At 42.5% G+C, this 16,878-nt stretch overlaps 1 protein-coding gene across 3 annotated transcripts in view; it reads right to left on the bottom strand.

Moving 5' to 3' along the window:
- Nucleotides 1-16,878, bottom strand: part of LOC124613181 (peptide transporter family 1) — a 341,779-nt gene that overhangs the window by 56,712 nt on the left and 268,189 nt on the right. For all 3 annotated transcript variants that reach the window (XM_047141820.1, XM_047141821.1, XM_047141822.1), the window contains 2 exons: nucleotides 14,432-14,599; nucleotides 4,591-4,839 (listed from right to left, as the gene is read on the bottom strand). In XM_047141820.1, coding sequence (XP_046997776.1) covers nucleotides 4,591-4,839; nucleotides 14,432-14,599 — 417 coding nt within the window. The remainder of the gene's footprint in view (nucleotides 1-4,590; nucleotides 4,840-14,431; nucleotides 14,600-16,878) is intronic.

The raw sequence follows: 16,878 nt of genomic DNA, 5'->3' as shown, positions 1-16,878 counted from the left end.
CCCTACAAACCACCATGAGGTGCATGGCAGAGGGCATGTCCCATTGTACCAGTTATTAAGGTTTCTCCTTGTATCATTCATGTATGGAGAGTGGGAAGAATGATTGATGTACTTGATACCCTATATGATTGTACTTTTGACAATAAGTGTAGGTGTAGTACTGAGTCAAATGCTTTTTGGAAATCAAGAAATACTGCATCTAACTGATTGCCTTGATCCAAAGCTTTCCGCAGGTGAGGTGAGAAAATTGCGTGTTGAGTTTCACATAATCAACGTTTTTGAAACCCATGATGGATGGAATTTAAGAGGTCACCCTATTGAAGATCCTTCAATATGTTTGATCTCAGAATATGTCCTAAGATTCAACATCAGATTGATGTTAAGGATACTGGATGGTCGTTTCTGGATTACTTCTGCTGCCCTTCTTGTCGACTGGTGTGACCTGTGCTTTTTTTCCCAAGATCTGGGCATGACCTTTCGTTCAAAGGAACTACACTAGATTATAGTTAGAGGAGGGGCTAACTCACCCACAAATTCAGTATAGAATCTGACAGGGATTCCATTGGGGTCTGAAGCTTTGTTCAGTTTTAATGATTTCAGCTGTTTCTCAAGACCACTGATACTAATACTGATTTCACTCATCTTTAAAGTGGCATGAGGATTAAATTGGAACAATTCTCCTGGATTTTCCTTCGTGAAGGAAATTTGGAAACAGAGTTAAGCATTCCAGCTTTTGCTTTGCTACTCTCAATTTCAGCTCCTGTCTTGTCCATTAGGGACTGGACACTAACTTTGATGCCACTAACAGCCTTTACATACAACCAGAATTTCTTTGGGTTCTGTGAAAGATTATTTGACAATATTCTACTGTGGTAGACAAAAGGCATCAGGCATTGCTCCCTTGACAGCCAATGCTTTTCATTTAGCATCTCTCTATCTGCAGTACTACACTTTGTTTTACACCTGTTATGCAGTAATCTCCATTTCTTCACAAGTTTCTTTACAGTGATGACTGTATACCATGGAGGTTCCCTTCTATTATAAACTGTACTACTGGGTACATATCTATCCAGTGCATGGTCAGCTGTTCTTGTAAACTTTTGCCATAGTTCCTCTACATGCTCCTGCCCTTTGCCGAAAGTTTCAAGTTCCTCATTGAGGTGTGACACTACTGTTTTTTTACCTAGTTTACTGAACATGTATATCCTTACTGCTTGTTTTAGTTGTCCTTTGTACTTTAGTACTCATTGCTGCCACAACCATGCCATTATCACTGACACCAGTTTTGATGTGGACATCCTCAAAGAGGTCAGGTCTATCTGTTGTCATTAGAGCCAATATATTTACATTGTGAGTGGTGTTCCAAGCTATGTTTCATAGGATGTCTTATCATGTGCATCACTAGCAAAACTGCAATATTCCCAATTGATTGTTGAATGATTAAATTCTCCACCAATGATTACAGTATGTTTGAGGACCTTACATACATGTTAAATGACATTATCTCTAAAGTTTTCAGATACATTAGGAGATGACTCTGGTGGGTGATAGAAGGATGTAATTACCATTTTATGCCTATCTCTTATTCTGAGTCTTACTCAAGCAATGTCATATGCAGCTTCAATTTCTATCTCGGTAGATTTGAGTTTCTTGTCTACTGCAACAAATACACCAGCTTCATTTCCTATTTGCCTGTCCTTTTGATATACATTTACATTTTCCCCAAAAAACTCACTGCTACCAATTTTAGCTAGCTTTCTCTACCTACTATTATGTGAGCTTCACTGTCTTTCTTGAGTGCTTCAAAGTCTGGCAGTTTGTTGGGAATGCTTTTGCAGTTTACCATTAGGATTTTAACACTTTCACCCATGGGAGGCATTTCTTTCAATCTTATACCTTCTGGGTTTTCTAGAGCTATCAGTATCAGCACTGGATGGCGAATCACCTAATATAAAAAATCCTTATGTGCACCCACACACAGTCAGCTACCTGAGTAGCAGCCTCTGATGTGTAGTGTACTCAGGAGAGCTAATGAGCCACCAAGTAGTTTGTATCTGTAGGTGAGAGACTAGGAGCTAAGTATTGTAAAGAAACTGCAGCCTCTGAACCTTTGAGTCCATGCCACCAAGCACTATTCTGCAGAAGTTTTTTGTAGATATTTAATGTTAATAGCCATGTGTCTTGTGTCTGTTACAGACCAATCCTGGGTAGAGACCTGGGGGACAGGTCTTTACAAGGGAGGGGTATACAGTGGCCCAGATGGGTTTTGGTGATTGTGTGAAAGTTTAGCAGTAAAACATTTCAGACCCAAAGGCAGCCAGTGGGCACAGTATGTGGGCATGCCACTTGCAGCAATAAGGCAGTTAATTCATCCTGAGATGGGCCAGACTTGGCACAACATTCTTGGCCATGCAGTAGGAAGCTGTTGCATCAGCAGGTTGAGCCAGGCCATTACTACAGTATCAGGCTATGAAATTATTGTCCTGTGTGTGTTCTGAAGTGGTAAATCATCTTAACAACTAAGCCACAGACTTGTATATTACAAAAGGTCGAGCAGACACACCTCTGTGTGAAGTCAGAATAGCTGTTGTGACCATGTGAAGCATCAAGAACACCAGTAAAACATTATTAGAGTTCTGTTATTTATTCACAGAGTTTACAAGTCGCTGTCCTTCTGCAGCATCTTCACACTGGATTCTGTGTGCCATCCACCAAGTCATCTCAGCATTTGCATGCCCAGATGTTGATGTCAGCAACCCTGTGGTTTGGCAGCTGCTGCTAGTGAAAAGGGAGATGGCTGCCCAGCATGAAGTGGTTTCATGCCATCTTCAGAGTGTATTCAGACACACTCTGAATTCTACGATGACCCTCAATGAACCATCCATGATGTGCCTGGCATCGGTAGTCACATGCTCAGTTTATCTCCACCCTACCCCTGGTAGGTTTCAGCACCTGAAGGTATCCGAGTGTTGAACATTAACATGGGTCCAAGAGGCCTTGTTGCTGGCTTCCGTGTTGAAGACCAGTATTGGCAGCACTCTCCAATATGGTGTTGTCAGATGACATTCAGTTTTTCCATCTGTAGATGGTAGGGAGTGAGCAGCATGAAGTTCATTCAGTGAAAACTATCATCTTGATTACATCATAGACTGTGCTAGAGCATGTAGGACATAGATTCACCACAGTATCATAATCATGGAATTGAGTGCTATTTCTGTGAGTGCCATCAAATCTAATGATCAACTCATCACAAGAACTGGAGTATTTGAAAGGAGCTAGTGTGAGACTATGACACAAAGCTCAGTTCATAATGATTGAATGAGGTCTCCTCATTCTGCTACATTCACTTAACAGGCTGTTAACTCTATTGCAGTCCCTCACTATGTGCTCTTCTCTTATGAGATAGATACCATTCCTTGCAGCATTCTTTATAAGCTAATTAATATTCTTGTCTCACTTCCTTTGGTTTTCCATCCTCTTTTCTGCTGAATGCTTATTCCTTACTTGGCCAACAGTGTCACTGATCTGACCAACTTGCAACAGAATGGCTTGTTTCCTGCTTCCAGCTCTGTTTCTGGCATGACTTGGATTTGCCTGGGGAATGCAAATGAGTTTTAATAAAAAAATTCTAATTTATAGCCCTTACTATTATATGCCATAAAAATATAAACTCGCCAATTTTAATTAAGAGATAGCAGTCTAGCAGCACCTGTTGGGTTGAGAGGGGTACATGGGTGATGAGGGGACATGGACCAGCTATCAGCTGCCATCAGTTTGAGCCTTTGCCATCACAGGGTCATCTTCTGGTACCGATCCGCCTTTTTGGACTTGGTACCACACCACTTGGGGGCATCTTCTAGCCTGCAGCAGCCACAGCAGCAGCAGCAGCAGCAGCAGCAGCAGGCGAGGCAGCTGCTGTCAGCACACTGTGCACAGCAACTGAACACTTGCCAAAAGGAGGTATGGCCACTGCACTGTGTCATCCATCTGTAGCTATACAAGTCATAGTAAGGAACTTGTCTTGTTACTACTATTTCACTGAAGCCCCCATCAGCCAGGATCCTTGCCTTGACCTCTGGCTGCTGACTATCCTGCTCTGTTACAACATGAAGCTCTGCCACTTGTTTGGTTAGTTCAGCTACTTGTGTCTTTATTGCCATATGGAATCTTCTGCTTTAGAAGAGAGATCATTGACATATGTAGAGGTGAAAATATCAGATAAAACATACAAATAACAAGTAATTAAAGTAAAAATGATTCAGTATTTTCATAGTTTTGAAAATATTTTCTTTCCCATGTTGCTTGTTAGCAACATCTGGAAAGTATTGCATTATGGATTTCCATCATTTACCCGGCCCCCCATTTTATCCATTTGTATTTATTTATTAATCATGAATAGGTTTACTGCCATTGCCTTTGCTGTTCACAGATTTGAGTGATATACACATACCCAATTTCAAGGAAGCAGCTCATTGAGTATGGATTATTTTCGAATGTTGAGTACTTTTAACATCATCATTGTGACAATTTGATAAGTTATCAACAGAATTGGCTTTGATTTGTTTTAAATTTAGGTTCATAAACAATTACCTCAAGTTGAAGTTCCACTATGGCAGATATAATAAAAGATATGGCTGCAAGAACACCACCAACTCCAATCCTCTGAAGAGGTTTTTTCAGAAGATTGCACTTTTCAAAGAGAGGATATATGCCAGCTTCAAAAACAGGAATAAACACTAGAATAAGAACAGGATTGACAACCTGCATCTGATCTGGTTTCAGGGACCATGATCCCAACTCGCCAGTCATTCTTGTGGCTTGAAATGTCCAGCGAGAACCCTGTAAAAGGCAAGTAAAATGAGCAACCAAATTATGGGCATAAATTTCTGTAAGTAATAACACTAATCTACTTAACACAAAAATGAACCACAGCAACTGATTTACATACAATATATTTCTTAGATAAAGAGTAAGCATTTACTTCTATTGTATAAAGTGATGGGAATATTAGTATTTCATGTAACACAATGGCAATATTATAGGCAATGAGGAGGTAGGAGGAAGGTTATCATGGGATGACCTATGAAATTGGTGTTTGTCTTGTAAAATAAAGTGAATTATTTTCAGTTAGATAAAATATAGCAAAAAGTTATTTTCATTCTACAGTTAACCTTATGTTATCTGTCTAGGCACAATAAATATCAGCAGAATGGACAAAAATGCAAACTATCCAAGAGTAGATAGGTATGATCAACAGTGTGAAAACTCCTCAAATTTTTTTTCATTTATGGTGTTGTGAAGTAATATGTTTGGCACTCTCCACTCATTACCCAATACTACCTGAGACTACAACAACTTCACTGTATCATTCACAAGGACTTTTGTTATCACTCATTGTGCCCTCAAATGAGGAACATTCTTTCTACAATCTTCCAAATGGTATTTCATTGCCCATCCAACCCACAAAATGTCCCGAGTCATTCTTACACAACACTTACTTCGAGCCCCTTGGTATGTGGGCTACATCCATGTGGAAAGCTCAGTTGCAAGACCTAACCCAAATCAGTACATCCTTATCCATTCCTGTCACAGAAATATCTTACCCTGTCAGAAGCAGGACCAACTTTGAAAAGTACTCATATCACATAACAGTTCTGCTACGGCTTCTTCACAGTCTTTCTTGTGAACACAGCTTTCAATCTGCTGTCCATCTGATTGAATAGCCACTACCAAACTGCGACCAAGAGATAAGGTTGACCACACAACTGGCAGGACGTTCTGCTGAGCACAACATCCTTAACTTCAATTGTTGTTTTTAAAACTCCTTGCCATCTACATCATCTCCTTCCCTCTTGTAATACCAGATTACTTAGAATTGCTCGGAAGGGAACTGTTCTTACATCACATTTTCTGACCCCACATTCTGCCTGGCCTGCCTTTGTCTGTCTTATACCCCACCTCCACATCCATTCCCATACATCTTACTTTATTCTATTAACCTACAAGGATATTTATCTCCTTGGTCAGTATCCTCCTCTGTCATACTTCCCCAACCCTTCCCAAACAACTCTGACATTTCATTTTCTGCAGTACAACTTTCCCCATGCACCACCACAGTGGTGCCACATTCCTACCATGTTTCCTTGCTGCCTTCACCTGCCAGCTGTCAGCATCCCATCTCTTCAGCTGTCCCTTCCTTCGAGTCCCCACTTCCTTAGTCCTCCCATCCACATCACCCAACAAAATCCCTCATCCTAGCTACACTGCAGTGGCAAGAACATGCAGTTAGGTGGAACAGTATAACTGTCCATATGTATTAGTTCATGAAGAAGGCTTTGTCTGAAAGTTTAGAGATGTTTCCAGTCTTCTCTATAGTCCCATCAACTACTAAAGGTCTCAGTTGTACAATGAGTGGTGTATAGTTGTATATTAAGAATTTTCATGTCCAAAATGGTACAATGTTATCAGACAGAAAGGACCATATAATGTTTTTGAAAAACAAAGCACAAATATGCAATATTATTAACTGTGAAATTCACCACAAAGGGGGAGCACAGAGATGCAGATAGGTACAGTGAAGAGACTTCTAAACATGTAACCTTTCAGACAAGAAAAGTACTCCTTCAGAAACAGAAAGAACACATTTATTCACACAACCACAATTTTCACTCACATGGCCACTGCCTCCAGCCACTGTGGCCCATCTTCCACCCAGAACTTTCCACTGCCCAGTATTGTTAAGCTAAGTTATCACACTCCAACAGCACTGTGCATACTCTACAAAGAGTGAAATAATTTTGTTTCAGTATTCAGTACAGATAAGTGAACTGCATAGAGCAATTTGCCAGAAAATATATTACATCATGTACCAAAGTGGAACTCTGTTTACTGTAGTATAAGATGGGACACACAAATTTTTATGTAGCAGGCAAAATTGTCATGTACTGTAGTTCAAAGATTCACTTCAAGGTGGAAATGCTTCAATCTGCTAATCAGTACAGTCTTGTGTGTTGGTTCAAGCGGTACAGTTATACTCTCCCTGAGGTGACATATTCAGTCTGTGATTTTTAACTGTGGTTGATCCTAAAGAACTGATGGTCTGAGACAAGTTCTGTATTCTGTTATCAAAACCTGCAGTGCAGATCATAGGAGTGTTGAAAGCAGCATTTAAATAAGATACTCTAGGCTAACTGATGGTATGAGTGGCTTTCACATTTCAATTTATGAGACATGTCACTTTAAAACCCTTGACATCACAATGTAATGAATGCAACAAAAGAAATCAACAAAGATAACTGTTGGATGACTGCAGAGACCTTTGTGTCATGCATACATGTCAGTACATGTTATTGGGGGAAATGAACCCACAACATGTTGTTACATAATGTGTGCTGTAAATGTTCAATATGGGCCAAAGTGTAAATCAGGTCACTTCTTTTTGTAACAAGCAGGTGTCACACAGTTTGAGGTGCCATGTCACTGATTACATGACCCCTCCCACTGGAGTTTCGAGTCCTCCCTCGGGCATGGAGGTGTGTGTTGTTCTTAGCATAAGTTAGTTTGAGTAGTCTGTAAGTATAGGAGCCGATGAGCTCAGCGATTTGATCCTTGGGAATTCACACACATTTGAACAAGCAGGTTAAACAGCAAAATCATATGAATTTTTCTTCTGAAGTTGTTACTGATGACAAAAGATGGTGCTACAATTATGACCCAGTGATTAAACAGCAGCCAAGTCAGTGGAACCACTACCATCACTAAGACTAAAATAAGCACATCAAGTGATATCACACATGAAATCAATCCACATTTGTTTACTTGACATGAAGTAGACAGTGAACAAAGAATTTCTTTCATCAGGACCAAATCTTAATCAGGTTTGCCTTGGTATTTTGAAGTATGAAAATTTGCAACGAAAGTTCCTGTAGTTGAGACAGCATAAGAAGACCTGACAGCTCACAGTATGGTTGGCAGATTTCAGCTGCAAAGCACCAACAACTGCAGGTGGAAACAGTAACCATCTGCAGAGCTGTGACAACACCGAGATGTTGCCATAGACACATTTAAAAATCACGTTATGTTATTTGCTGAGGCAGCCCTGTAAAGCTGCCATGCAGAACCCTCTGCAGCTGTCAGGGATCAGCTTACGGTGACTTAACTATAGACAAATCAAGCACCATATTGATACAAACCATAGTTGAGGAAAAATGTCAACAGTTGAACAGCAGCATCCCACTTAAAAACTTTCTGAAGTGTTTCCAGCAGAGAGAAAATTTAACTGAAAGAAGTGCACTGAATCAAATGAACATTACTTTGGAGGGAACTGAACTTTAATGTGAGGTGCACACTATCTTTCACTCTTATTTCTTTGGACTGCTTTCTTCTAGCTGCTTCTTGGTGAATAACTTGTTCTTCTGCCATGTTTGTTTGTTTTGTCTCAGTGATTAATAAATGCATATTCGATATTTAGTGTGTGTTATTACTGACCTACCAAATGTGATAACCACAGTGGTGACCCCGACACCATCATCGTCTCATCGTGAGTTATTTTGTGCTTGTTTTCGTCATTTGCGAACTTCGTGTGCCAGCCCACATTGTTTCCACCACAATGGCTCTACCAGTGCCTTTCGGTGCAAGTGTCATGTGCCCTATTAACTGTGCTTGTGACCACAAGTGGTCAAGTGTACCTAATGCAAGTTTGGTTACAGGTGATCAATTATTTACGTCCAGCCACACCAGTGACCACCTAACCTTAACTGGCTCAATATGGCCACCATCTAGTGTGGCAGCAGAACAAAAGCCAAACAGCCACAACATGGACAGTGCATGCCACCTAATGACATCATCGGTGATCTTCTAGTTAAAGACATTGTGGTTTATCCTTCATCCACGCCGTTACGTTTGGGATGGTTTGACGTGCTGACAAAGTTCCAGAACAGTGAATTGAACATTTCTATGCAAGGGGTAGCACACTCTTATATGCCTAGTGTGGTTGTATCCCTCCCCCCCCCCCCCCCCCATGCCCCCCCCCCCTCTCGCACGTTGTCTTGGCAATGCCTGTTGCCTCCCAGGTCAGCCCACTCTTGGCTGTGCCTCGACCGCCTTCCGCCCACTGTTACAGCGGCATGAGCCGTTACACCCATGCTGTGTTCATCAGGCCTGCAGTTTGGACACGCCATGCTGACTTTTAAGCCCAACACCTCCACAACATGTGCTGCATGTGGCCGCTGCCCCACACAGAGCTCAGATGACGCACCATTCACCGCTACTGCACATCCGGTGTCGGAGACGTCCTGCTCTGCTGACACAGATCTCCGTCTGCTGATGCTGCTTCAACATGTGTTACCTGGCAGGTTTCCCAAGCTACCTGCTTTACAAATAGATAACCCTAAGACTTCGTTCACCTTAGTGGATCACCTACTGGATATCCATGGCATTTCCGACATCGACGCCCATTTTGTCTGCCTGGTGTGCCACCTCCACACTCATCCGGACCTCATCAGCGACTTGCTTCTCTCATTGTTCGCCTCGCACAAGTATCCAACAGTGAAACTACTGCTCATCAAGCACCTTTCTTGCCCTCCAGTGGAGGTTATCCACCACGTTATTCATGACCAGCAACTCGACGTCCGCATTCCTTTGCAGCTTTGGCGGCACCTACGGGCATTAATTGACGTTTAAGCATTACCTGACACCGCAATTTGGACATTGTGGATGGTCAAAATGCCTTCATATCTGCAACTTCACCTACTATCCCACATCACTGATCCACTTGAGCTTCGTTTACGCATGGCAGATCAGGCTTAAGCTATCGTTCGTCACCGGCACCACCTGTCACAGATGACTTCTCCATCACCCTCAGTTGGCACGCCTGCATCTTTGGTTAAGCACCCTGCCAGCAGAGGCCAGTGTGCTTGCCTTGGCACCTCAACTGCCAGTCAGGAGCTGTCACCTAGCGGCCTACAGGAGGTACTGTCAGTGGCCCCCTGACAGCCACCGTCCTCGCCCGAGCAGCAGCCCGATCGGCTACCGGTCCCGACACAGTCAGCTGTGGCCCTCTCCTGCACTGCACCACCCTGCCTATCAACCTACACACTGAGCTGGTTTCACACTACTTATGGGGTTGCTGCCCCCACCTACCATGCACCTTGTGCCTACCCAAACAATACTGGTGGCTACATTTAGGCACCATATCCCACCACATTCCTTCACGGCGCCTACTGGCCAATGCTACATCACTCGATTCAGCAATGTGAAGCCCAAATGTCACACACATGTCATTGGGCATTTGCTTTCCCGTTGACACTGGCACCAAAGTTAGAGTTATCCTGGCCAAGCACACTGGCGACACACTTTCACTTACTACCTTCTCCTTTATCGCCACCAATCACTCTCTCATAGCTGTCCATGGCTCCCTCAGGATGTCAATTTACCTATCACTGGTCCACACCTTCCCTTGGACCTTCCACACTGCTGATGTGGGTGAACCTGTGATCGAGTTGGATTTCCTGGCTCTACTGTCTCGTGCTCACATGAGTTCAGCATGACTTCGCTCTCCGCTTCTGTGGCTACGTTTTTCACATGTGTGTCCCTGCTTGAGTAGATTACTGCACGGCTCTCTGACCTGTTGGGCATGAGCTCACAAACTGACGAACTCCGCACCTAGAATGCTGCCTTATGCACCCGCATAGCCTCTACTTCCGCTGAGTTGTCACACACGCGGCGTACTATACGTCGCTATCTGCAGAACCACAATGAGGTGACCCAACACATGCCTCTACTATGTCTTCTCACCAACCAGCTCCCATGTCGAGCATTCCACTGCCTGCTGTCATTTTCGCATCTCCGCGGATGAACTTCAAGATGCACCTGCGTGTGCCCTTCCCAATTCTTCGCGCTGTGTGGCTCCTGCACCATGCCTCCCATTGTCAACTACAGCCAATGCCCCACCTATGACACCCCTGTTCATCATGGTCAGTGAACAGACATTGCCTGTGGATCCCTTCTTGACCCCTCTTGCAGACCCCCTTCACAAGTATCGGCCATCAGTAATGGCACTTGTCATAGGATTCGCACCACCGACAGCCTACCTGCACATTATAAGGCCAGGTGCCTTAATGCTTCCAAACTTCTGAGCACCAAGGAGATCATTCAGGATCTATTGGCTTCGGGCATCCTCCACCCCTCTGATAGCAACTGGTCTTCACCCATTTACATTGTTCCTAAAAATGACGGCACCTTGTGCTTGTGTGGGGACTACATGTCCCTTAACACTCACACCATTATCGATAACTACCGCATTCCTCATAAACAAGATTTCATGCAATTACTACATGGTTCTAATTTTTTCTCAACTTTAGATTGTTCCAAGGCATACCATCAGATCCTTATGCATCCACCGGATATTTCTAAGATGGCCATTGTCACACCCTTTGGCCTATCTGAATACTGCTACATGCCTTATGGATTGAAAAATTTTGCACAGGCATGGCAGTGATTTATTGATTCCACTTTGATCCCTCTGCCATTTGCTTATGCTTACTTAGATGATATACTGATCTTTTCCTCCCCCCGCTGAAAAGCATCAAGTTCACCTTGACGTGGTTCATTTGGCCCTCACTACCAATGGTGTGGTGATCAACCATGATAAATCTCAACTGTGTTCCACATCAGTGACCTTCCTAGGCCATATTGTCTCCGCCAATGGTCTCCAACCAATGAGTTCTTGTGTCAAAACCATACCCTCTCCCCGAGGATTATGCTCAGCTTCGTTGTTTTCTGGGTATGGCTAATTTTTATTGTCGCCATATTCCTCAGGCTGCCTCCATCAAAATGGGCCTCACCAACACCATCTCCAGCAAAAGCACCACTGGGGTACAGAAGTTGGAGTGGACCAAACCCATGCTCGACACTTTTGGTAACTTAGAAGGAAGGTCAGTGTTGGCCATAATATTGATGGTTTATTGACAGCAAAATCGATTTTCAATCACATAGTGATCATCTTCAGTGCTGTAGTGTACAAATTAAACTCATAGGCACTGGTGTCAAGTTATTATCAGTAACAAAAGCTATGAAATGATCACAATATGAGTTATGTGAGTTATTGTGATCATTTCATAGCTTTTGTTACTGATAATAACTTGACACCAGTGCCTACGAGTTTAATTTGTGCACTACAGCACTGAAAATGATCACTATGTGGTTTAAAATCGATTTTGCTGTCAATAAACCATCAATATTATGGCCAACACTGACCTTCCTTCTAATATAATGTATATGGTCGTTATGCACACACAGAGTCACCAATCAACACTTTTGGTAACCTTAAAACAGCCCTGAGCAAGGCCATCACACTCACCCACCCTGACCCTGAGGTCAGCTGTGGGCGCTGTTTCAAACGGCACACTGCTGACTACACCCAACCCCTCTGCTTCATTTCGAAAATACTGGCCAAGAGCTAGTGTAAATGGTCTGCTTTCAACTGTGAGCTCTTCGCAGTGTATGAGGTGATTAAACCTTTCCATAGTGACCTCAAGGGGTGGCCTTTCACGATCAATGCAGATCACAAGCTACTCATGGATGCTATTTGTAATCCTGCTAAGGATCTTCCACCATATGGACTACATGTGTTAGCACTCTTCGGACACATGCTATATACATAGTGTGGAGAACATTGTGGCTGACTACCTTTCCTGCATCTGTGTGCTAACCACACTGCTGAATCTGGAGGAGCTTGCCCTACTTCAGGCTGAATATGATGACATACAGTGAATAATATCAAACAACGAGTCATCGCTCTCTGTCCAGCCCCATATACTACACGGGTCGACGATCCCTCTCCTTTGTGATACTTCTACAGGCACACCCCTCTCCCTGGTCCCTATCGCTCTTTGTCACAGGATCTTAACTGCCTTGCATGGCTTGGCCCACCCCGGAACAAGAGCCACGATGGAGCTGGTTATGCAGTGCTTTGTCTGGCCCGGCGTGAAGCATGACTGCTGCACTTGGACCTGCACATGCATCCCATGCCAGTGCAGCAAGTTCATCAGGCACACTCAGCCTCCATTGGGCAAGTTTGACATTCCAAAGGGGAGTCTTTGGCACGTCCATATTGATGTCATTTGTCCCCTCTGCCCTTCCGAGGGTTCAGATACATCTGATTGATCATCAACCATGTGACCCTCTGGGTCGAGGCCGTCCCTCTTATTAACATCATGACCGACACCATCGCATGTTCCTTTGTCTCTGTGTGGGTTGCACGTTTCAATCGTTCCCTGTCTCTCATGACCAACCAGGGAAACCAGTTTGAGTCTGCCCTCTTTGCACAACTCTGCGAACTCTACAGCGTCGCCAAATTTCACACCATGGCTTACCCCCCCACAGGCAAATGGCCTGGTTGAACAGTTGCACTGCACACTCAAGGTCACGTTTATGTGCCATGGCAGCCTATGGTCTGAGCCCCTCATGTGACACCTACTGGGTATTCGCTCAGCTCATAAAGAAGACTTGAATGCCTTGCCCACTGAGATTCTATACGACAAAGCACTCCTCCCTCCCACCGAGTTCGTCGAGGATACACCATCAGTCGCTACCGTGGACGTTCCTGCTATGGTTGAATGGGCTTGTATGCACATCGCACGCCTCCCTACCCCACTTCCATGCCCTCACTCCACCCTGCCTGTGTTTGTCCACAAGAGCCTTGCTTCGTGCGACTCTGTGATGCTGCGGGACGATACTGTGTGAGCAGCCTTGCAGTCACCTTATTCGGGCCCTCACTGCGTGCTATGTCACAGTAAGAACACGGTGTCATCCACTTACATGGACGTCCACAGACTGTGTCTGTTAATTGACTAAAACCGACGTGTTCACTCACCGACCTGCCTCCCGATGCTGCTGACATGCCTTCGGCCGTCTCTCCACCTGTGCAGCAATTGGAACCATGGGACCCTTGCACCGCAGATTGTGACATGCCTACTTCTCGTGCCAGCCGCCGCCTACAACCAACATGCTGGCGCAAAGATTACGAATTCACATGATGAAGCTTCCCTCCGCTCTTTACCGCCCTACCATGGAGGGGAGGGGAGGGGGGGAGAGGGGGGCGTGAGCAGCTCTGTGGGATCTCTGGCACAGAGCGTCCTATCTTTGACTTCTTATTTCTTTGGACTGCTTTGTTCTAGCTCATTCTCGGCACGTAACTTGCACTTCTGCCATGTTTGTTCATTATGTCTCGGTGATTAATAAATGCATATTTGATACTTAGTGTGTGTTATTACTGTCCAACAATACATGATACCCACAAATGTATCACAAGAATGTTATGTGGTGAAATACATTACAACATTGTTTATCTTGACATTGTTGACCAAGTAATGAATTAATGAGTATGTGAATATGAGTAAATGTTTTAATACTTATACACCAAATTTTTTACCTGTTGATCAAAAAGTGCCCAGAAAATTGGCAATGGGATGTACAAAAACATAACTCTTAGTGTTGCCTTTATATCTTCAATAAGGTTCTTGTCATGTTTATCATCTGCGTAGTCCAGCCAGTGGTCACGTTTCTCTCCCTTTGCTTTCATCTTTTGAGAAAGAGCATGCTGGAAGAAAAACACATTAATTGGAAATATTTTTTTTTAAATTTAGATTCAGTTTTGAAACATCTCATATTCACAGCTATTTTATATTTTCCATGCAGAGAGACATGTAACAGGATTATTAATAAATACGTCATTGCAATTGACATGGAAATGACAGTGAACAAAGCACACTAAAATTCTTAGAGGACAATCAGAAAACACATTTAATATTATACTGCAAGTATTAAACAATAAATAATTAATAATTAAACATTGCAAAGTAAAATTTTATCATGTAAGAGAGCATGCTTGAAAACAGTACGTCCCAGACAGGGAGGAAGAACTTATGAAAACAAGACTTCACAACAGCAAGTTTGCAAACACAGCTGTCAGAGAAACAAGTTGGTCAGCAACTAACTAAAAAAGATGTCATTTGTTTAATAATTACTTTATAATTTCCGAATATGTAGAATCTGTGATAACAGAGCATTGTTAATACCGCAAGAAATGATAAATACAGTGAATTATGCCTTTATTCTGACAGTTTATGAATAAATGTCTTCCATCTACTATCTGCATAACTTTGTTGTCCACTTTGTGGCCTATTTCTTCTTTGGTTGAGGTCAGAAGCCTTTTAGTTCAACCACTTTGAGCCTTAGTAACCTAACTATTGTGTGTGACACTTTTGCAATGGAGCAATTCCTGCCCCACTGAGGACATAACCCAGGACTCTTCAAAGGTTTCAACACACAGTGAAGATTAGATTAGATTAGATTTACTTTCATTTCAATTGATCCATAGTGAGGAGGTCCTCCAGGATGTAGAACATGTCAGAAAAACAACAATACATGACAAATATTTACAACTAAAACAAATAAGCTAATGTACCATTCCTGAGGTCCCAAGTGGAATGATCATCATTTTTTAATGTACACTATATGAAAGAGTCATTTTACAAATACAAATGCAGTGAATTTAAAATAAAAAAGTTTATTTATTTATTTATAAGGTAATAAAATGTGTAATACAACTACTATAATACTTATTTACAATGAACACATTACACAGGAGTTGTCCACCATTAAATCCTTTAGACTTCTCTTAAACTGAATTTCATTGGTTGTTAAGCTTTTTATAGCGGCTCGCAAGTTATTGAAAATGTTTGTTCCAAGAATAATGCACACCTTTTTGTACAAGACTAAGTGACTTTAAAGCCTTGTGAAGATTCTTATTTCTAATATTGATTCCATGAATTGAGCTGTTGGTTTGAAAAATTGATATATTTTTAATGACAAATTTCATTAAGGAATAAATATATTGGGAAGCAGTAGTTAGTATCCCTAGCTCCTTAAACAGGCTTCTGCAGGATGTTCTTAAGTTCACACCACATATAACTCTTACTGCACATTTTTGTGCCCGGAAAACTTTAGCTTGGCTTGATGAATTACCCCAAAAAATTAATCCCACATGATATTATGGAATGAAAGTAAGCATAGTATGCCAGCCATTTCATTTTTATATCCCCTATGTCTGACACAATTTGCATTGCAAATAGAGATTTGTTAAGACGCTTCAGCAGTTCTGTGGTGTGCTCCTCCCAGTTGATTTTATTATCAAGCTGTAATCTCAAGAATTTAACACTGTCCACTTCTTCTATCTGCTTGTCATCGTATGTTAGGCATATACTCGTGGGACACCCCTTACAAGTTCTGAACTGCATGTAGTGTGTTTTTTCAAAGTTTAGTGACAAAGAATTGGCTAGGAACCAGTGATTAGCGTCCACAAATATTTTATTAGCTGATCTTTCTAAGACTACACTTGATTTGTTATTTATTGCAATGTTTGTATCATCAGAAAACAAAGCAAACTTGGCATCTGGTAATGTGTCTGATGAAAGGTCATTGATATACACAAGAAAAGGTAAGGGCCCTAAAATGGAACCTTGTGGGATGGCTTGATACATGTCTCTTTCCTAATAACACCCTTTGTTTCCTGCCAGAGATGTAAGATTTGAACCATTTTGCAGCATTTCCTGTTACACTATAATATTCTGATTTATTTAAAGGATATTGTGATTTACACAGTCAAACGCCTTTGACAGATCACAAAGTATACCAGTTGCCTGCAATTTTTTGTCATGCTTTCTGGTTGATTGACTGGGGGGGGGGGGGGGGGGGGTCAGTAAGGAACCAAACAACAAGGTCATCAGTCACTGCCTTGGGTTAATTTTGAGATACCTGTAGCAGAGTTAGGAAAGGAAGATTAGTGGCAATGGGTTTGATATGACAGCTCCATGTATC

This window comes from Schistocerca americana, chromosome 4 (genome assembly GCF_021461395.2).
Source record: "Schistocerca americana isolate TAMUIC-IGC-003095 chromosome 4, iqSchAmer2.1, whole genome shotgun sequence".
NCBI lineage: Eukaryota > Metazoa > Arthropoda > Insecta > Orthoptera > Acrididae > Schistocerca > Schistocerca americana.
This window is presented reverse-complemented; position numbering and strand designations above follow the sequence as displayed.